This window comes from Siniperca chuatsi, linkage group LG6, assembly GCF_020085105.1.
Source record: "Siniperca chuatsi isolate FFG_IHB_CAS linkage group LG6, ASM2008510v1, whole genome shotgun sequence".
Classification (NCBI taxonomy): domain Eukaryota; kingdom Metazoa; phylum Chordata; class Actinopteri; order Centrarchiformes; family Sinipercidae; genus Siniperca; species Siniperca chuatsi.
In genome coordinates, this window is record NC_058047.1 from 17,232,501 (window position 1) to 17,255,284 (window position 22,784).

Genomic DNA, 22,784 nt, shown 5'->3' on the forward strand with positions numbered 1-22,784 from the left:
AACTCGGTCACTGGTCACTGGTCTTCACCCACGGACAAACCAGTCCGTGGGTGAAGGGCTCAGCGGTTCTGTCTGCTTTGGCAGCATGGAACGACACCCAAACAGCAACAACGGACAATTTAACGGCCTTCAGTGTTGCTGTGCCAAGTTTAGGTGAAAGTGCACTCAGGATCTTTTTCACTTGTTGTGAGAGCTCACGCTATGAACAAGTTTTTTTTCTCAGATGCTTTCAAAAATTGTAAGAATCCTCTTGCCAAGATTTCTCTCATTTTTTCCTTTGCTTTTTAGAGTAAAATCTCTTGCTGCTGCATCTGTCTCATTTGTATATCATCTCTATCTCCCTATCTCCCCACAATACATTTGTGAGATGATAGTAGTTGTCAGTCTGCTTCACCTAGTGGCAGTTATAGTTTGTGCAAATGCTATCGCAATAGCCTTCTGCAAATACTGCCATGTCCATTAAATGTTTACATATTTACATGTACTCATGGCATGACTTCCTTCCTTGTTTACAACCTGTGTTTTGCCAACCGTGCCTTTCATTTGAGCATTCAGATGGTTTTCAGGTGCTTTCATGTCACAAAGAGGGATTAACTTGTCTTTTCACATCCATTAATGCGTACGCAGGGCTTAAATCGGATAACTTAATGTGTGATCCATCCACCCTTGAAACACAATTTTATATTTTTCTGAAATGATCTCAGAACAGGTCAATATTGAGTGTGGAATATTTCAGGATGGAATTATTAAATATTGGCTTACTTTCTTTCTTAGTCTCAGTAACTATTCTAACTATTTTACTTAATTTTAGGACAGATTTGGAGCTCCAAATAATTGGTTAGTTGCTAAATTTGGTTTGTTTCTGAAGTGGCTGGTGGAGGAGACAGTTATAATGTGATACCACTGGGTCGGGTAAATTTCCCACCCTATTGGCCCAGCCTGTTTGTGGAGGTTTTGTGGCTGTTGACCGCCAACCTACGCCTCAAGACAGTGGCCTCTCTAATGTGGCGGGCCAAATAAAATACAGCCTTTGTTAAAAAGCCTGAGTCTGGCACTCTGTTCTTGCAAGACAGTTGCAGCTTACACTTCAAGGAACAAAGGGCACACTTTGTTCATGGTCATGAGAAAAAGACATGATTTACTGTTTTATGTGAAACATGGGTCATACACTGAACAAAGAGTAAAGAGAAAAGCATGAAAGAGAGTAAGCAGATATTGTAAGGGAGGATGGGAAAGCCATTATACAAATAAAGTATACAAATATATAAAAATAAAGTAATTATTATTATTATTATTATTATTATTTGTTGTTGGCAGGGCAGGAATTTCACCGGCGGCCATGGCCGTCATTGCCCCTCTGTCTGGCCTTGATGCCCTCCTGAAAAACGTATGCTCATCGGCCTCTGTGGCCTTGGTGCCCCGCTCTCTGCCTGTTGTTTTTTTTTTTTTTTAATTTCTCTCCTGTCAAGTCCGCCCCGGCAACGGAATGTTAGTACACGTACTTGATTGTAACAGTAACGTAATCAACACTGTGGTGTGACCAGTAAAAATGCAAGTGTGAAAGAACTCTCGTTTTAAAACAGTACATCGTGCCTGATCAGCACTGTGCAACTCTCAACAGAGTAGAGATGAGAAGGAAGTGAGATGGCTCACTCGTTAGCTACTTCCATCATCAGCTCTGGAAAATAACGATGTGTAACGATTCAAAATGTTATTGATTAAATGTTATTAATTTATGTTATTGATTATTTCTCCATAGGGAACAAGACCTTTACATAAATCTGATATATGACAAAATTACAAATAAATTATTCTTTTGATAAATGCTTTTGTATTTCTCTAGAAGTGTTACACTGTTTACTAAAAAGGCATTCATTCTTTTAGAAATAGATTTGTCTATTGAAGTGAATCAAAATTGCCTTTTTTAACCTATGGCCTTGATGCCCTGGCATGTGGCCTTTGTGCCCTCAAAAACTGCCTTGCAGGGCAAGTGGCCTTTCCCCTAAAATTACAATTCCAGGCCTGGTTGTTGGTATATTTTTCTGTCTTGCAGTAACCTCTGTTGGTTCTTGAACATCAGGTGTTCAAGGCTAAAGACAAGGACAAAGATACGTTTGATGTGGCCACAAATATAGTCCTAGTCACAACTATCTACAGATATTTGTGTCTGATATCATCTGTTATGTTTTGGCTATTTCTTCTGTCGACTTCCACACCATCAGTAATCTTGTCACCTCTGTACAGTAACTTTTCCAGTGAAGCGAGCCAGGCCAGTATGTACGGACCTCCTAGCCAATCAGAAGCAGCCGATGCAGCAGCAGGAGGTGCAGTTAATCCCCCCTCCTCTTCGTCTTTGTCCTCCTCTCCTCCATCGTCCTCAGCTTCAGCTTCTTGCCCCAGCAACTCCTCCTCCCGACACATTGTAGAGCGTCAGCCCCGGATGCTCAACTTCAGGGTGGAGTACCGGCAGCGCTCTGTAGAGCTGGTAGTGGAGGAAGGCAGCACAGTCGGTGAGCACCACACACACTGACATACATACTGTATATAATACTCAACATATCACACTGCCTTCTTGTGCATACTATATATCCTCTGCATTGGCCTGAATAAATCTAATTTACAGGAGAAATCAAACATATCCTCGAGACAGAGCTTGGGGTTCCAGTGTCCAAAATGCAGCTGAAGGGATGGAAGAGTGGGGATGTATCTGATAGTGTGAGTTAATAGACCTTATAAATGTTTGTCACAATCATGCAAGTGAAAAACCACAATGGAGTACTAAGAAAAGAAAAACAGCACTGGTGATATGAGCTAACCCTGTAGTCTGTCTTTATATTTTCTTTCTTTTGTTTTTGCAATTTGACTTTGTGTTTGGTGTCTTAATCTAAATAAATTCCAAAATTCCAAATTTACATCATACAGTATATGTTGATTCCCTGCCTGTGCACAGTTACCGTGTTATACTGTTTATTTCCATTCTGTAAGAAACAGATCACTTTCTTTGTTGCATTAGAATATAGCTTACATGACTTTGTTTTAACACTGTTCTCCAAAACATCCTATAAAACCATGAGTGTATTCATACTCAGCATCAGTGAACAAGTGGAAATCACACCCCTGGCCCTCACGGCCTTGCTCAGGTCACCGAGCTCTAGACAGCATTACCAACATTAGTCTTGCAAATAGGCCTGTTGCCTACCCCACAGTCAGTAAATTATTTCCAGTTCTAACCAAGTAGTGCAGAGTAACAGGCTTCCCTCAAAATATTCATCAGTATATATTCAGATGTAGTGCGCACACATTTATTCCCTTAACAAATCTCCACAGCTATAAATCCTTCCTAGTGAGTAACTATTTTGAAGTTGTTTCTCTGTGTGGCTGGGTGTGTGTGTGTGTGTGTGTGTGTGTGTGTGTGTGTGTGTGTGTGTGTAATCAGACGGTGCTGAGAAGTTTACACCTGCCTAAGAACAACAGCCTGTATGTCCTGACCCCAGACATCGCCCCTACTGCCAGCACCAGCAAAAACAGGTATTCAGCCCAGCATTCAGCACTCTCTCACTCTTCTTTTTATGTGTAATCTCATAATAAATCCTCCCCCTCTTCCTCTTCCTTGTACACATGCACCATGAACTACTACTGGTAGTGGTATGAGTGTAGTACCTAATAGTGAACACCAGGTGGCTGTCTATATCCAGTTATGGAGAAGATGCATCCAGGATCCAGCAAGCAAATGCCATTTTCATTGGTATATTAAGAGACATTTGACCTGCCGGTGCACATTCATTTTCTCATATCCATTGTGACATTTTGAAAGGAACATCTACTGCTGCAATCTCTGTGTGTAAATAATAATTTTCTCTCCCATCTTTGTTTCTTTAAGCCTGACATTGTTGCTTGCTGAAGGTTGTTTTGCATCTTACTCTTCATACACTGATATCCACACTTCATATCTATTATTTATTAAATTTTTTTCTCCCAAAATACACCAGTCCGTCACATTAGCGATAATACTCAGTGACAATAGAGATTTGTTGAGAAAGCTTCATTAAGCCAGTGTTCTCCATCCAGAGGTTGTTCTGTTCATTTCAGTGAATCCGTGGCAGTATTAGCAACCTTTCCTTCTGAAATGTCAGGCTGCACAGTGTAAAGTCAAAGCGGTAATACAATTACAGGTGGCAACTGAACATGTGATTGTCCTTTCAAACATTGTCCAAAGAAGTCATATTTCTCCCTTCATTTCATCTGCATATTATAGGGTGACCAAGACCCTTCTTATTTTTAATTTGAGGATAAGAGCATTGGACTGGTAAAAATAGATGTATGTGAGGGTACATATCGTGTAAGATATTGTGTGTGTGTGTGTTTGGACATGTTTTTGTTTTTTGTTGCATTAGTTTCTTGCAATATATGTATGGTTGGAGGGCTTGAGTTTGCTGTGTGTCTGTGTGTGCGTTTGCTGGATGTCATTGTCTTTGTGCTGTATGTGTGGATTGCAGACATTTCTAGGCCAAATGAGCGAGATGAGGGCGTACAGTGCCGCTCCTGTGATTATTAAAAGGATGGCTCATATTTTCAGAAGCCTATGTTGCTCATCATTAATCAGCCTCATTCTGATTAATGATCAGAGTGAGGGACTAATAATCAGTGTCTAGGAGCAAAAAAAATACAAAAAACAAATCAGCAGAGAATTAAAGCATTTTTTATTCACAAGCAACTATTGTTGAACAATTGAATTATGTACTCTTAATATTAGTAAATATTGTTGAAATGAATGTTTCACGAGACTTTGGAGAGATGTTGTTAGCCTTGGACCTATTTTTCAGGCAAAGCATTACTATTATCATCAACCTTTAAAATTTAACTTCTTTTAAAACCTCTCTGTTGTTTTGTTATTAACATTATGTTTATAAAAAAGATAACGAATTAAAACATTTTGATAAAACATTTTAAAAAATCAACTTTTGTTTGAGAGCTGTGGAGTAGAGTAAGTACACCCTGGGACATCATTTGGTGTAACATTCTGTGATTGCCAGCTTTACTGTATCTCTCTGAATTATACATATACATCCTAGTCAATTGTTTAAGTTTAGTGAAATTGTACATATTATCAAAGTGAAAATTAGATAGGAACATAAAAAAGGTTCTTTTGACGATATTCAGTAGCAAATTGCTTTTATCAGCCAGAGTTGTTTATAACCTCACATATAATGGGCCTGGTTTGTTTGTCGACAGTGGATTCAAAATTAAAACTGTACTGTAACTATTTCCCACATTTCCTCATGTTAGCAGCCAAGCAAGCATCCACATATCACCAGAACACTTGTAAAAGAAGTCATTTGGCAGTTTGCCGTATTGCCTGCTAGTTAGGCTAAATGGTAGTTATATTGTGTTGGCAGCTAATGGCCCTCTTCTCCCCAGTCTTCCCTCCCTCGCTCTCTCTTCTCTGCCTCTCCTCGTCTTCTCACCCCTCCACTCACTGCTGTGTCTTTTTAGCAGCACCGTTGCCATTTCTCCAAGTGTTATCGATATCATTTTGGGTGTCAGGAGCTCATTATTCTGTGTCAGCTTTTTTGGTGGAGGACAGTTGGGGCTGAATGGAGTGGGTGGGCTTCTATGTCTATGCACATGCATTTGTGTATAAATGTGTGTGTGTGTACACGGTGACCCTGCTGTCATACTGGGAGAGGATAGGTGATAGATCACAGAATAGAGGGGGGAGCAGTCCCCTGTAGTGGGACCAGACAAGCTGTTAGCTTGCAGTAAAAATAAACTGTCATCACACGGTAAATCCACAGTACGTGTGATTTATGTGCAGTGTGTGCAAATTTGTTGCAGTAGACAGAGCTCAGTGCCAGTAAAGGCCTCAACCTAAAGTTTGCAGGTAGGGAAGCACACATTATCACTACCATACCAACTCAAGGTACTATGTGTCTTGATAAAGTGAACTTATCTGATCTGGTACCACTATCTACTTCTACACAATTATTGAAAACAAAATTATTGATGACTCAAATGATTGTCCTTAATATTATAGCCCCAGTTATTAATTACAGATGTATTCGCTCCCTTCCGCTACAGCAGGTAAGTATCATGTTGCACACTCTAATGCTGTTAAATATCTATATAAGGTAATAGAAAATAAGGTCTCCCATATACATCCTAGTCAATTTTGCTCACACATGACTTTAATGTTTCACGTAGTTATTTTTCCGCACCCAACATTGTGGCAGCACTGCTGGAAAACAGCTGCTCAGTTGTCACAGAGATTCCCTTAATTAAGTTTGGGCTCTCATTTAAATTTTAGGAAGGTGGCACAAAACACTAAAATACAGCCAGCCTGCATGAAAAAATGTATTCACTCACCATCAGAAAGCACTGTTATTATTGTTATCCAACCAGCAATGTAGAGCTGATTTAAAAATAAATAAAGTAAATACACTTGTCCAATAAACTTTACTTTCCAATTTTGGTCACTCCTAGTGGTAGTATCAGAAAAGACACTGTAAGAAAAAACAACGCATGACATGATTATAACTCACAGAGATTGCTGTATGACCGTTTGTGATTGCATAATCTTCTTAACAGTGCACAGGTTATACAGAACCACATTTGCCACTGTAGGTAATTATGTGTTATTTTATGAAACCAGGATAAATATCTAAAAGCGTACTAGTAATTGTAATGTTGTGGCCACTAATGCTATTGTCCAAGAACTTGACCAATATTCTCAGTTAAAATGGTTATCTTTTAATTATATGGTTTGAATGGGGTTAATAAAACTACCACTGTGTCCTAAACTATATTTGCTAGTTTGTAGTTGTAGTGTGAAAAGACAGTTATCCACCCAAATTTAATTTCACAATGTTTATTTGCTTCAAATTGTTGCTGAGTAAAAATGCAAATGTCCCATAAATGGTAATATCCCTGGCAATTACTTTGTAGAGCTTGGCTCATGCAGTACACACACCTAAACCAAACTGACTGATTAAATAGTGCTGCACTGTCATTATGATCCCGCTGAGTAAACTCCTCTTAGTTGTCTTGTTTGATTAGAAATAAATCTTAAGGCTTTGGGAGATTTTCCTTTGAGCACCAATCCATCTCAGATAGTTATTTAGTTAGCGATGTGATGTGCAGTTAGTACTGCAGCGTTAAAGCCTGGTCTGAAGGTTTTTCTCTGTGGCCATGTTGATGACTGCCTGTGAATACAAGAGGGTGTTGAGGAGGAGCTAATCTCTTGCATAAATGATGAAGGCCTGATGAATATTTCAATGGAGCCTGTTTCCTTCCTCGTTTATTCTCCGCTCAGCTCTCTGGAAGCATGTTTGCCAAGGAAAGGTTATTTTAATTTGAACTCCCAAAGAAATTTGAAATTGCAAAAAAAGATTCATTAGGTTTTGTGTGTTTTTATTGCGGCTTCCTGGCCCCCACCTCTCCCTCTGTGTGTCAGCTATCCAGTAGCAGATTCACAGATGCTTTAGGAAGATAGCTAGCTTGTTAGCTAAAGCAGCCCTAATAGGAAGTATCTAACAGTTAGCATGCTGAATAATATTGGGACAGGATGGCAGAACAAAACAGAACTGAGCCTGAATGGTTTCGCATCCTCCTGCTTTGTTGTGGATGCAAAATGTGGAGGAGGTAAGAAGACCTTGTGTGTACTTCATGACCTCCTCTGTACATATTAGAGGCAACATGTTCAGTGTGTTTTAATGCGTTTGTGTTTCTCTAAGCAGTTGAAACACACGCATGATGGCAGGGAGTAATGTTTGTGTGTGTGTGTTGGGGAGAATGTGTGTGTGTATGGGTATTTGTGTTTTGCAGGCACATGTCACATTGTGTGTGTGTGTGAGTCTGGCAGTGCTAGTTTAATAAGGTCTAGAGTCTGCTCTGTGCCGCAGGGACCCACCGCTTAGGCGATGGGCTTACCTCAGAATGAAACCAATCTGTTTAGCCTGCTCTTCTCCCCTGCAAAATGCTCCATTTTCTCTGTCCATAAAGTTAAATGACATTTTCCTCCCGGTAGCCTTATGCCATGTCAAGTACCTCCAGAGATGTTGCAGGGCGACCTGGATGTCACAAGTGTGTGTGTTGAGTGAGAAAGAGACCTCTGAAGGCAGAAGCAAACACTGAGACATCCACATTTCAACCCTGTACTGCTTGACGGGCCTGCTTCTATCAGAAGACAGCTGCTTTGAAAACATCAGTGGTGAAAGCAGTCGAGCCAAAGGGATATTAGACTTGAAACATGGGTGTTTTGTTTATATATGAACCAGCAGGCCTCTTCAGACAGATGGGAAATGGCAAGCAAATGACTCATTATGAATGACATTTTTTTCCCCCTCTGAATGCTTTTGATATTTTGAGAAGCTATATTTGTACTATAGAGCACATTGAGTGATCTGATTTTTCAAAGTAAATCTTGAACAGAACTCCACCCACACACACACCAAATGGCTCGTCAGTCTGCCATAAATGACTGATAAGATGTTCCTTCTTTGCTTGGAAGGACAGAGTAACACTTCCACTCAGTTTACCCTCTATCTCTGTCTATTTAGGAGTCTAGCTGCCTGCCAGCAGTAGCTCGGGACTGTGTCCAAACATAATCATGATATTAGCTAGATCCTTATATATGTGTCCCTACCCCTTCCATTTCTCCTCTCTCTCTATCTCACTCACTCTCACTCTCTCACACACACATGCACACACATCTCTCATCCTTCTGCTCAGCCCTATTACGTATGCATCCATCCTTCCCACACCACACATTTCCAATCTTCCCCAGTTAGCTACAACAAACATTACATTTACATATTGATTTCGTAGTTTTAGTCAATGTAAATATGCTGTCATTACAGTAAATTTGAGCTTCTGTTAACATAAGCTCGTCCAGATCTGTGCAGATTAAGGGTGTGATTGCATAATTAATGTGTGCGCTACATATTAATTCCCCCATCCCTCTCTTTCTCTCAACTCTTCCTCCTCTCCTTGGGTTCTGAGCCCTGATTAAGTGCCTGCTTCGGCCCTTAAGCCTCCCATTGATATTCAGCCTCACAGACCCAGCGTTTGCTCAAAACGCTACTTAACCTCACAGCTTATTGTAAATGAAGCTTCCAAAAGTTGATTCCCCCACCTCCTCCTCTCTACGTGAAGCACACAAAGTGTCTGCGTTTGCATCATTCACAGCGTCTCTGTCACCGCCGTAAGCTACTGAGCGAGCTACAGTGCCAGTCCAGAAAGTCTGAGCCTTAAGGGCCTCTTGGACAGGTCATGTCTTCACTGCCAGGTGTCTGCTCACAATGTAATCAGCACGTGACATCAACTGTGAGAGTAAATGTCTCAGACTAGTGGTTACCTGTAAACAGCTTGTACGATTGAATTGATTGATTGATTGATTGATTGATTGATAGATCAATTGTTTAGGGGTCCAATTATTCATGCAGTTAGTGGTGAGATATAATGGTATGTCACATTGGTTTTATTATTTATTATAGAGTTGCAATACTATAAATTAAAATTAAAATGGAAGAATGTTTCATCATGTTAGAACTGATGCAGATACAGATAGTAGCATAGTTTGGGAGCATTACATATCTCATCCTCTTCAATCATAGAATCATCTTCAGGTCTCTGGCACAGTGTAATTGATATGAACTGATATGAATTGTAATTGATATGACTATAATCACTATACAGTCATGTTTCAGCAGATAGACTGAGACAGTGTAGTAGCCAAATACAGCAGTAATCTAGCAGCATCTGCTGAAGAGGTATTTTATCGTGTATTGTGTTGTAATAATGGCTCTTTTATCATTTGCTTTTTGGCTTGAGAATGAAAGTAGTTGCAGTGCTGGTCCCTTACATACAGCATTGTCCACACTCTGAAATGGAAGAAAACTTATTTGAAAGCCAGAAAACTCACTACCTGAAATAGGAATTGTTGAGTTGTTGGTGTTGGTCAACAACCTTACCAAACCCTGCAGATGTGGTCCATTTGTGCTACTGTATGTCACAGTAAAATCTTGCTTTTAAGGCATCTTTAGGGTTTGTAGTTAGGAAGATCCTCAAGGCTCTCCTGGATTTATTTCATAATAGCTGCCAGGTTTGTTAGCAATAAGGCAGATTGATGGACTCCATGCTGTTACTGTGCAGGTGGTCATAGCTGTGGTAGCCTGCTGTGCTGAGTGCAGCTCTGGCCAGGCTTGTTAAGACACAACCAGTAAAGTGGGCGACTAGGCCCCAGAGGAGGCACACACCGCCTTGTGGGCCAGCAGGCTACCACTAGTTGACAAGTTTCAGCTTGCCCTTTACTTGACTGAGTCGCTCTTAGTGATAATGTTTGTTTTTCTGTGCCCCCTTCTTTTACTCCACTTGCGTCATTATTCTGCCTTGTTTACATGTTCCTTTTCTGCATCAGTTTCTATTTTTTTTATTTCCTTTACTGTGTTCATTCCTATTTCTTACTGTTTTTTTTTCCATCCTCATTTAGTGCTCTCCAAGAGTCGTTAAACCAGAACTTCTTGCTGGTCATCAGCCACCGCGAGGCCCAGAGGGACTACAGTCTCAACTTCCCCGGCTCCAGAACCATACAGGAGGTATGATACCAGCATGCATGCAGACACAGGACCATACAGGACATCAGAAAGTCACTTTATATGCCTAGACTCACACAAAAGCTCTCAGTAACTCACCCACAGACTCTCACATACATAATATTATTGTACCTGATTCTAGTTTCCCGTAACACAGCTTTCATTCCATTGGCCAAACATTGCTAGTCTATCTCAGCCATCGATTCATTATTCATCACAAATGATCACATTTCCGAGCACATAATTACTCTCACAGCTGCGGTCTGGTACAACCCCCTCTTTTTCTCTCCACTCCCCCTACGCTGTGTCTTTCACCCTCTCTCTCAGCAATCCAGGAGGCGGTTTAAATACTGAACATTGTTTGATCTAGGCATGCGAAAGTGTAATAGAAAGAGACAGAGTCCATTCATTTTCTTCATCTGAAACTAAACAGTAGATTTGGCAGCCTATGAAATATTTATAGTAACTCAAACTGGACCCAGTGTGAAGGCAGTACACCTCTCTGTCCATCGGTTATTACTATCACAGCTGCAAATGGATTAAAGCTTGAAAAGCATGCCATATATGCAAGCAATATATGTGTTTGCTTGCTTGCCTATGTAGATGAGCAAGTGTGTGTGTGTGTGTGTGTGTGTGTGTGTGTGTGTGTGTGTCTGTGTCTGTGTCAATGGTTGGCCCCATGCGAGTTCAAATCAGCACTCCCCTACACACGCACACTTACACACACTTACAGACATACACATATTACTTTCCTGCTCTAACTCCCCTGTGCAGAGGGAGACCTGAGCAGGCGTCATTTCTTATTCACAGCGGGTAGCCTGCTGTCACAGGTGAGGGGAAATAAGCTCCTGAAAGACTGATCAGTAAGGATAGAGAAGTCCCACTATTGATCTTACCTCACATGTTAATGAAGTAATCATTCAACCATTTGCACTAAATATATGGCATTGGAAATATCAGTCTTTAGTTGTTTTTATTTCTGTGGCAGCTTTACATAATTTTTATTTCCTGTTTCTCAGTTTGCTTTTTTTTTTTACAGTCTCCCATGTTTTACATCCAGCTAATTATTTACTCTCAAGCAGCAGCAAAAGGTGTTCCTCCTAAGTTCTTTGCTCACTGCAGTCACTGCAGCTCGGGCCTGGCTCCTTAGTGCAGGTGAATATTAAACTAATAATAATCAGGCTACTAGCAGGGCTTGTAATGGTGCTAATTGAACAGATTAGTACAACCAACATCTGAAATGGAGGAGGCAGCTCAACTCCCTGGTTTTCTCCCTCTCCTCCCTCGCTCTTTCTCTTTTTCACCTCCCTCCATCATCTCTCTCTCTCACCCTCTTCTCAGGCAGATGGTTTTGATGAGCACCCACTGTGAACCTTAAGTGTTTCTGCTGGGATTACAAACACTGGGGAGGGGTCCCTGCGGTGTGGGAGGGGGGAACCATGGACACAGAAAGGAGGCAAAGGACTGTTGGCTTGGTGGGGGTGCTGTAAGAGGCCATAGGGGATAGAGAAGGGACAATGTGGGCTTAAACAGGCCTCCATGTCGCGGTCTTTTCCTTACGCATGCTTGTCTTTAGGCATCTCAAGGCCCCCCTGCAGTGAAAATGAGGCCCAGAACTTTAACCTGCATAGATCTGGACTCTGTTTGCCCCATGTTGACTATGCTCTTTATATATTTACTCTTTAGCCAGGGAACAGGTGTCTTTCCTTTTTTATTACTGTAATGTGTTGTCATGTCATTAAACCATGTGTACACACTATGTAGGGAATGATTCAAAAGGTTCAGTAGCCAGTGAGGAGAGCTACAGGTGCAAGTACTGTCAGTAGTGGCAGTCAAATAGTAGTTATGGGTGACCTCAGTGAAGTTGCTTTGAAGTAATTTGTGAGGCTCATAGTAAAGACGAGGAGTTAGGTTGTGAGATTTTCAGATAAAAACAATAATAAAAGATACAAACAAGTGTATTTCTGTCATCATAAGAAGAAGTAAAAATGCAACAAAGAAGTAACACCATATTCAGCCAGCCTGACTCCCCTTTCTGCTCATACTGTGTCCACTCACAGACACACATGGACTCCACTACAGGGCACCTTACTCTCCCCACTCTCCCTTTTGTCTTAGCTGAAGACTAGCCGATGGTCCCTGCTTGTGCATATCAATAGGGATAGAGTCCTGTCTTCTTGTTTGTCTTTGCCAAAGGCTCTGGCTTTGCCTTGTGGCTCTCAGGGAACTGCCCGTGCCCCTCCCTTTCTATTCCTTCATTCTCCATCTCTCTCTCCCAGTGTCCCTTCTCTACCTTCTTTCTTCTCCATCTCTGGAGCACAGGGCTGTGTAGACTCTGATTGGCATTACCAGACAAGAGTGTGGGGGTAAGTTGCTGGCTAGCGTCTGAGCTAAGCTGGAGAGCAAATGTTTGCCAGGGACGTAGAGGGTAGAATAGGGATGGCTGCTGGTTTCGGGTTGTCCGTGACCAGACCAGTTGTCCTGGGGATTTCCCTCCTTTACTGCCCCCCGGGGCTGGGCCTGGGCCCCTTGCCTACTCCGCAGCTGGGAGACATATAGGAACCAAATGCAGACAGGGCTACAGAGCTGAGAAAAGGAAGGTTGGGTCGAAAAAGGAATGAAAGAAAGGCATCTGGTGCCTAGGGGAGACGAAGAAAGAGAGTGACAGAGAAAGAGAGAGAGAGAGAGCGCTTGTGACTGTTTAACGGAAACCTTTCCTCTTTGATTTGCTTCCAGCCAGGGATTACAGGCAATTGGCATTTTCAGTGATTGGATCATTAATTTTGCCATATTGCCCAGCAGCTCAGCACCACAGCCAGTCTAGCTAATGTTGTGTTTTAGTGGTTCGTACACCCCTGCCTCATCTCAACATGAACATCAACGCACAAATCAGCAGCGTTGTATTTGTCATTAATTGATTTAAATCCTGTTCTGCTCTGTTAAAGACATTTCCTTTCCATTTTAGCTTCTATATGTACAAGTCAGGTTGATGGATAGTTTTTCTTTCACTATTGGTGCCATGGTCTGCTTCTGAAGTTTTTCAGCCCGGTGTCATATAATGACATTCCAACAATACTTCATTGTTGTAAGTCCAACAAATTTTAGCTGGTAATTATAAGTAAAATTTGCTATGTAAAATTTGTTACTCAGAGTCACCGATTAAATATAATTGTTTTCATTTGTTGCAGTCTAACTTACTAGTGAGATGTCTGTTGTAGCAGACAGGGGGCAGCATTAGACAGTATTGTTCCCTTTATGATGGCTTCTGTGGCCCACACATGCAATGCTTTGTAACTGAGGGCTGCAACAAAAACTTCGGCTACCTGGAGAAGCTAGGGCATCCCTGTTGTTTGGTTGCTATATTTTCTAAACTGCTTTGTTTGTCTTTGATGTGGTTGCATCAGATTCTCATAATAGCACCATACTTTTCATATGGTCAGAGAAGGCCAGTGTCAATGACTGCCTGCAGATTCTGGTGGTGTAGTTTCAGGTGGGCAGGCCTGGTGTGTAGCTGTGTTTTCTTTCTGTGGTGAGATCAGGTTGTCCTCTGCCAGGTGCCTTTTACTGTCTGTCCCCACTCTCCTCCTCCTCCACCTCTCACCTTCATTCTCTCTGTGGTGGGCGTTAGTTTGTTGTTTCTCTGACGCTGCTTTAACCTCTGACAGCAGACTCTTCATTACTAGTGTTTATGCCTCTCCTTCGCTCCCTTTTTCCCTCTATTCATCAGCTGGCCAGCCGGTCAGTCAAATCCCTGTAGTCCGGCTGGTCAAACATAGATATTACACTCTGTAATAACACTGGCCACCCGCTCTGACCCCAGCCTGCTATCCTGGCCATAGCTTCTCTTCATAAGGATAGGTGCCGAGCAGTGTGGTATGGGATTTACGAAAGAAAGACAAAGGATGGACTGTGCCACTCATTTATTATTGTTCTTTAATTTTTTTCTCAACTTGTTTGTACTGCGAATTGCTTTGCTGTGCCAGGCCCAGCACAAATAAAATATAATTTCTTTGAGAGATTGATAACTCATTTACTGTTGTCTTGATAAAGGGATGAATTCAGATTTAAATAAAATCATTTCTGCAAGCAGCCCATCGTATGTTTGTGCTCTGAGACCCACACTAGTACATATACAGATGCAAAGTGTACTAATATTAGAGTATGAAGTTGAAGGTCTGCCCCCGCAGTCTTCCTAGTTCAGTATTTTGCAGCTACCTTCCTGCTTTGCCTGACATTGCTTTGACTTTGTGTTTGTAGCATTCTTTAAGTTTCCACCTCCATGACCAGCAGCCCTGCATATCCATCTCTTTTTAGTGCTTTTTACAAAGACAGGATTTGACCCGTGTTTGGAGGGATCTTTGCCCCACAATTGACAGTTTTCTCAGCATCAGTGTCCAGCCCTGCGGGCCTGAAGGGCAGGATTCTGCTGAACAAATGAGCTAGAATCCACGGCCGCCAGCGCTCAGACGCCGACGTGGCTTTGATCACCTTCGGCTGGCGCACATCAGGCTGGCGTTAGGGCTTTAAACCAACAACTCACTGGACGGTGTAACACGGCGCTCGGTGGGACAGGCGCTGCTGGCTGCTAACTGTTTAAAAGCACGGAATGTTATTAAGTGATGCAGATACAGCGTCCGCGCATGAATGGGAAAAGAGAAATACTGTTCATTTCAGAGCGTGGGGCTGTTGTTGCTGGGCATTAGCTGTGGCATCTGAAGAATGCTGCCTGTCTTTTTTTTTTTTTTTTTTTTTACATTTTCCTCCTCTCTCCTTTTGACTCATCTCCTCCTTCATTCTCTGCCTCCATCCTACTTTTTCCCCATGCTTCTGAATGGAGGAAACTTTAATGTAGCCCTTGCTATAATTTATGACAGTGTATTTAGTGTTAAATTAGTCATGGAAATATTGTTCACTTCCAGTTTTAATATTACTAAATAATGATAGGATGGTAAAGAGAAATATAAAAATTCTCAGTGGAGATTTATAGTTGAGCTGTCTGTGACAGCCCTTATTATTTTACCTTTTCGTATCACTGATTTTTTTCGTACTTTGAATATACACTAATAATTTTATCTTCCCTTTATGTTTGCAGGTGAAGAGGAACATTTCAGATTTGACCAACATCCCAGTCCGGCATCAACAGTGGGAGGGATGGCCCGTGTCAGCATCTGATGACTCTGTAAGAAGCACAGTCACACAATAAAAAATGTAACATTTGTTACCCAGACTTATAACAGTTTTACAGGAAACATTTCTATATCTTTCTTCACTTTTCTGTGTACTGTAAATGCTGCCTATATGTTGCCCTCACTGATTATTGGATCCAAGACAACCTTCTTAAAGATAATTAACAGATTATTGATTTACATTATTTTAATACTTGCAAATTGTAGTGCAAACTGTTCCACACTCTGTAATCCATCCCAAAAGCATCTGTCAGAAGCATGAGAGTAAGATGTTGAAGCTAATTAAGATGTCAAAGACGGTTCCCATCCTGTGTCCTCTATCTGTGGACATTAAATCTCACATCATTGAGTCCCGCTGACCTCTCCCATCCCAGGGTCGCTCTTTCCAGCCATTCACCCTGCACACAGTCAAGCTGATCAGAAGCAGCCCTCATGCAGAACCTTGAGGAACCTCTGACCCCTTTTGTCTAACCCCTTCTTTGACAGCATATGTGTTCCCATGCTAATTGTGGGATGGTTTATCATTCTACATTGAGGAGCTGTTGTGCACACATTCTTGTGTTAACCCCCAGCTAACGTTTTCCTTTTAGATCTATGTGATTGTTGTTTGGTTTGGAGTATTGGTATTGACTTTGTTTCACTTCTTTTCCAAGTGTTATCATATGTGTCTAATGCCAGAACTGGCTCTACTGTAGCAACAAGACTACAGATTTTCTATTTATTTTTTAAGTGTAATATGGACACTTGTAATAAGGACAGCCTGTTTTCTATATAGAGTGTTTTGGTGGATACAGTCCATTCTTTATGTCACGCATTGTTCATGTTTCATTTTCATTTTCAATTTTTCAAACTCAAAGTGTATGAGAAATAACTGCACCTGTTTTCATGACTCAAAGTAAAGCTTTTAAGATTAATAGTGAAAGCAAATACATTACACTATAAATGTGCCTAAAAGGGCAATGGACAAAAGGTTATGCATCCTTTCACTACAGAAGATTGTTTGCTATATTTTGTTCCATTACAGCTCAGAGCAGGCAATTGTAAAGCCGTTAACCACCAAACAAACCATACTGCTATGATGCAGATTTGTCATTGTTTGCATTATCTTTGTAGACATCCAGTTATGTGATCAGTAAACGTCCTGGGATTGCAACAGAAATACAAATCTAAGTTTTAATCTGAGAGCACATTGAGGGCACGTTGAGCAATGACTGACCTCAGTGTTGTGCCCATGTATTTTGGCATCAAATGACTTACTTTTCCAGTTTGCAACCACAACGTGCAGCTTGTGCTTTATGACTTTCCTGTTCACACTAACAGAGGAAGAGAGCTAACCGCAGACTTATTTAAAAATTGTGTCCAGGATGTTGGTGTGTCCAGCTGCAGTAGACTTAACTAGGAATTTGTGATTCTTCTGCGAAAATAGAACGGAATGGGAACAGTTCTTTAACATGCTTTCACTGTTCAAGTATTAATTACTTTTTAATTTTTGATACTTATGACAAAATGTGTTTCCCTTATCTGAATACCTTTTGACTTATTTTAGTAATATTTTTTAGGACACAGATCATTGAAAACATTATTACATAACAAAGCTTAAAAATATTTAATAATTTGTTCAGCTTCAAATTTGTTTTCCTTTATAATCTAAAATAATGTGCAACTGTGAGGAATTAATATTTAAAAAATCTATGATGTATAAATTCATTGCATAATTTAAAATAACTCCACTAAATGTCAGGAATCTGTATTTAAAAATTGTATTGTATATGTTGCCTATGAAAAAAAACAACACTTAGTGTTGAACTATTTTTAAGTGGTATTAAAGCATTTGAATGTATTTAATTTGCAAAGAAATGTGACCTTACCACTAAAAACCAGCAATGCATGCTAGTTTGTGAATTTCATCACCAAGCAAGCCCTACCAATCTCAATATGATAAGTAAGGATAAAGTGAAATAATTGGTTTTTACCTTTATATTTTTGTGATCTGTGTTCTGGTTATCAGAGAACCTCAGCTCAGCTACTCCCTAGGTAGCTGTGGATATGATGGCCAGGGATCATGAATAAATTGCAGCTCATTGTGGCATCATAGGCCCGGTTGGCACCTGGCTAACACATATCTGCAGCGTCTGTGTTTCCTGGATGAGGAGATATTAAAAAGCGCAGAGACAGAAGTGTAATAATGGCCTCTGCTCTAGCCGCAGCCCTCTTATTGAAACGTTGGAAGGTATTAACAGAGAAAGCCCAGGGCTTGGCTGGCCTAGCAGGCGGGTAGGGAGCCAGTGTTAGTGTCTAGCTCATTAGCCCAGTCTCATCTCCCGGGGTTTGGGCCAATAAACATGGCAGCTAGAGGCCCCAGATTACGTTTAGCTCTGCACACTAGCCCGCTTGCAGTGGAATCGATTACTACTTAACTCTGCTTTGGCTTTAAGTGCGTCATATAACTGTGTTTGCCTGCTTGCGTTTACGTTTGTGTGTGCATATTTGCATTTGTGTGTTTGCAAATGTGCACACTGTCTAGGGCTGGGTATCGAACCTCAATACTTTTTTAGTACCAACTGAGCTGTGTCGGTAGCACCAAATTTTGAAAACGTTGCATTGAAAATAGCCATTGAATGCTTGGTCAAATTGTTAGTCTTGTTTACTTCTTTTTTTAATTTCATATATTTCCTGATTTTTTTTTAATCAGTTCTTTTAACATTGTACTGTATTTAATTTAGGTAGAAGTTAACAACATTAAACATGGATGTAGTATTGAAGAATTTGCTGACGTTAGGTTTAATTAGAAAAATAGTCATAGAAAATAGTGTCATTTTGGTATTTGTAGGGAAACTATTGTATTGGCAACAGTATTAGCACTAACCCTGACAATACCAGGGTAGTTGCCTCTAGCACGGATGCTGTAGCAGTTGACTTGGTAGTTCCTTGTTCAGTGCTCAGACATGTTAGTTGCTGCAGTTGCTGCGTTATACAGTCATAAATGAAGTTGTAAAAATATTTTTATCAGGCACAAGAAGCACAATTTTTTTTAAATTTTTTTTTTATTTTTTACTATAGTTCATCTAATTGATCAACTTGTTCAGAGTATCTGTCAGTTGTTCTTCTGTTCTGAGAAAGATATTTGAGTGGTGGCATTGTTTGTTTATGTATTGTTGGAGCGTAGGAAATTAGTTTGTTAGAAAGAAATTCTCACCTTTCAGGGAAACTAGTAGTTATGTGTTACGTCACCCTCCCTGATACTGTCCACTCAACGTGTTTCATTGTTTATTGTGCTCTGAATTATTCAAGGCCTTATGGAGAGTTGAAATTGGATCAGGATGGATAATGCTCAAGTAGCACTGAACAACAGATCAGTTTATTCAGTGCACTGTGTTATTGTATGTGGTGTTAGACCAAGGAAGCTGAATGTAAAAGGAAGTGGCACAAAGTGTAGTTGAAGCAGTAGCAACGTGAGGTGATGCTCATTTCTAGCAGGCAGTTTGTGTTGACCTGGGTCAAGTACTGGTTTGAAATATTTATCAGTGTCTCAGAATTTTTTTTGAGTAAATTTTTAGGTGCCATCATGATACCAATGTTCCTCATAGATTCATTAGAAGACAGCTTGTAGTATTTGCCAGAGTAGCCAAGTAGAGGATCATGGGGAAACACATTGTCAGTCTTTTTTGTGTGTGTTTGTTTTAGCTTTTCTTTTATTAGTCGTCGTGTTTACTGCATAACAACAATCTTGATAGTACTGGAAAAGTCCTTCATCAGAAAAAAGTACACTTGTTGGACTTTGCTATAGTTAAAACTTGATGGAATTCAGTTTACTCCAAGTAGATTAAAACAAATACTCCAGCATTATTTGCAAATACCATGATCTAGCTCTGCCTTCAAATTCCTCCTGATTCTTGTGGCTTTGGCAAATCTCTTCTGAACAGTGCTGAGGATGATGACAGAGGTCCTGGCAACAATTGATTTGAGAGGCCAACAGGACATTAACTTCCCGTGCTGTTTGAAATACGCTGATTTGAGCTTCTTCCCCTGCTTCCTCTGTCTCCTTCTCTTCTATTCCTTCCCCTAAACAATACAGCATGGAGAGTTTCCAGACAGGCCTCATCTCATTGGAGCTGTTTTGATTGCCAGTCTTTCCTCCACACCTGTTGGAGTGATTGACAGCCAGCGGGACATCCTTATTACATCCCTTCATCTCTTCAACAACCACCACCACCCACCCTTTCTTCTAGCCAGTAATTGCTGACATTTATGCAGTGTTTCATGGTGTTTGCTAATGTATTAATGCTGCGGAGCCTCGGTGCCTTGCCTGGTTGGCCAGCGCCTCCCTCCATTTCCCAGCTGGCATTAATGGAATACTGCTATACCTGATAGGGGCCTATGAAACTGAGGGTTTACTTAGGGGGCCTGGTGGTTTCCGTAGCAACAGGGCTCAGCAGTACGTTTAGGCAGAGCCCCCCTCGTGCAATTGGCTGCCTTCAGGTGACATTCAGCACCAAGTTAGTCTGTCTTTCTCATTTTCTATCTCTTCTAACTGTTTTTATGCATTCTGTGAAGCTTATTTAAGAAGGAGGATGTTCCTCCTCATTGGCTTTGTCACCTTTTAGACCCCCTTACTGTGTATGAGCATAGAGGCACAACACCACGCTGGATGGAAGAGATAACAGCTTAATACCCACCGTTAAGTATCCCACTGATCCAACAGTCATTTTTTTATGCCTACCTTAGCCTCTGGCTCTGTATTTGCATTTGTATGTGTGTACGTACATTATACACACTGTGCACCTCAGATATTAATCAGGAGAGGCATATCTTCAGCAAGGCTCAAAGGAGCCTGAAAATAGGAAACCAACAGGTGTTAAGGGTGGGGCGCACTCGGCCTGTCTTATTTTTCTCACATTTGCACTATTTCTCACTCATACTTCTTCCTCTGTCCATCTCCTTTCCCCTTATTGTCTACCCTCCCCGACTTCTCTCGCTGATCTTCTCTTGCTCCATCAAAGAGAAAGTGGAGTAAGGTGGTGCTGTGGTTGCGGTTGCCGCCAGTGCAGCTGTCAGCAGTAATTATCTCACACTCACAGCCAGACACCTAATCCAAACACTGCCCACACTAGAAAATAAAAAATGCAACACAGAAAGAATGAAGGGAGAGAAAGAAGGCAAGAGAAGAGAAGAAAGGATTGAAGAAGGGAAGAAAAGGAGGGAGGGGGTAGGGGAGAGAGAAAATTCTTTCCCTGTATCGGCCCCTGAATTCTTAGAGCCTCAATGCAAGTGTTAATTAAAAGAATCCAAAAAAGAGGAGCCAGTTCCTTTGTGTGGAGATGTGGGAGAGGGTCATTTGGGGGGTTTAACCTCATCCCCCCCACCCCCCGTGCCCTGCGGCGCTTCAGCCTTGTTTTCACGTTTTACCACTGAGCCGCCAAGCTGCACTTGTGTACCTCAACATCTTGAGAAGCCATCGGGTCAAAGCCAGGAAGAGGATTGAGAGGCACTCAACTCATTTTTTTTCCGTTTTCACCTCCCCTCCTTGCATCCATGTCAGCCCAAACCCTCCAGGCTGTCTTTGACAGGGGAAGTGATCAACTTTATTTATACACTTATTAGACCCTCAGACGAAAGCCTCTCATTGTGTGTACCGGGGGTAAAGGGTTTATCGGGATCCTCTCGGCAGTCGCTGTTAAGATTCTCACGTTTGATTGCCACTCGATTTGGGAATAGACAGAATAGACTTGGGGCCGTGCCTTCACATCCTTAAGGCTTAGACCCTGTATGTCTTTGTCTGGCTCAATACCTACAACTCTGTCTAGTGCTAATTCAACTCTCAGGCCAGGCACCCATCCTGTCTCAAATGGCCGTAGCTTTTCTTTCGTTTAACAAAAAGTATTGCTAACTTCCTTTACTTTTACTGTTGGGGGGATTGATGTTTCTGTTCCATTACTTTTATAAAGTTCTCTGGAAAAATATGAATGACACAATGATCTAATAAACAGGAACAGAGGACTAAATTAGTTAGAGTTAAGTTACATGAGCAATTTGGTTAAGTGTTCTTCGTAGGTGTTCCAGGGATACTCATCTGTCCTTGCTGTGACATTTACATACTTCTCATTGTCCAGAGTACACTAGCTACTAATTGGTAATACACAAGAAATACAATCTGTTTCTTCTATTATCTATGTGTACACCTCTGTTACTGTCTGGGGTGACTGACAGTTTGAGGCCTCATAGGAAAGGTTTTACTTCACTGAGAAAGAAGTCCTATTTTTCATATATATTTATCATCTGTTTCACTGTTGGCTTGTCCCTTTAGCGGTGATGTCATTCTTGGTTTGTTTAGTTTCAACATTGCATCGCAGTCTAGCCAATGCTTTTTTTGACCAGTTTTCTATGCTTAAGACAACATGGAGGAGGAATACTCATCAGGATATATTATTCATTCTTGAACTGTCAGGGGAGAGATACTGTGTTTCTCATATCTTCTTGGTTACTGGTGGGAATTTAAGACACAGTGGTCAATATTATAATCAGTAGGGATATACTGATTATAAGTCAACATTTTTTTGGGCTGCAATAAATTGTAAAATGGTTGTTCGTCTCCTGGGGATCAGTTAATTATCTTAATTTAGGGAAAAATCTACATGTAAACAATATAATTTAAAATTTAGGGGTTGGGCATTAGGGGTGGGCAACATGAATAAAATCCTCCATCAATGTATATGTAATTTTATATCATAATAATGATATATATCGTGATACATTATATTTTCTGACAAATAAATTAAGAAAAAGTTTGACACGAATGTCTGTTTTTGGTTCATCGATTAATTAATTTGTCAATTAAACACTTGACAAATCAAGGTACTTCATCACATTGATGCAAAAATCATATCAAATTTCAATAATACTGCAAAGAAGTCCTGCTCATTTATTTGTACCATTGCCCAAAATGGTCTACTACACCCAATGTTATTAAGGGGATAGATACTATGATATAAACGTTAAGGTCAAAATTTCA

At 40.9% G+C, this 22,784-nt stretch overlaps 1 protein-coding gene across 2 annotated transcripts in view; it reads left to right on the plus strand.

The window, feature by feature from the left end:
* Positions 1-22,784, plus strand: part of faf1 (Fas (TNFRSF6) associated factor 1) — a 70,205-nt gene that overhangs the window by 11,464 nt on the left and 35,957 nt on the right. For both annotated transcript variants that reach the window (XM_044199128.1, XM_044199129.1), the window contains exons 4-8: positions 2,245-2,510; positions 2,624-2,715; positions 3,437-3,528; positions 10,487-10,592; positions 15,682-15,768. In XM_044199128.1, coding sequence (XP_044055063.1) covers positions 2,245-2,510; positions 2,624-2,715; positions 3,437-3,528; positions 10,487-10,592; positions 15,682-15,768 — 643 coding nt within the window. The remainder of the gene's footprint in view (positions 1-2,244; positions 2,511-2,623; positions 2,716-3,436; positions 3,529-10,486; positions 10,593-15,681; positions 15,769-22,784) is intronic.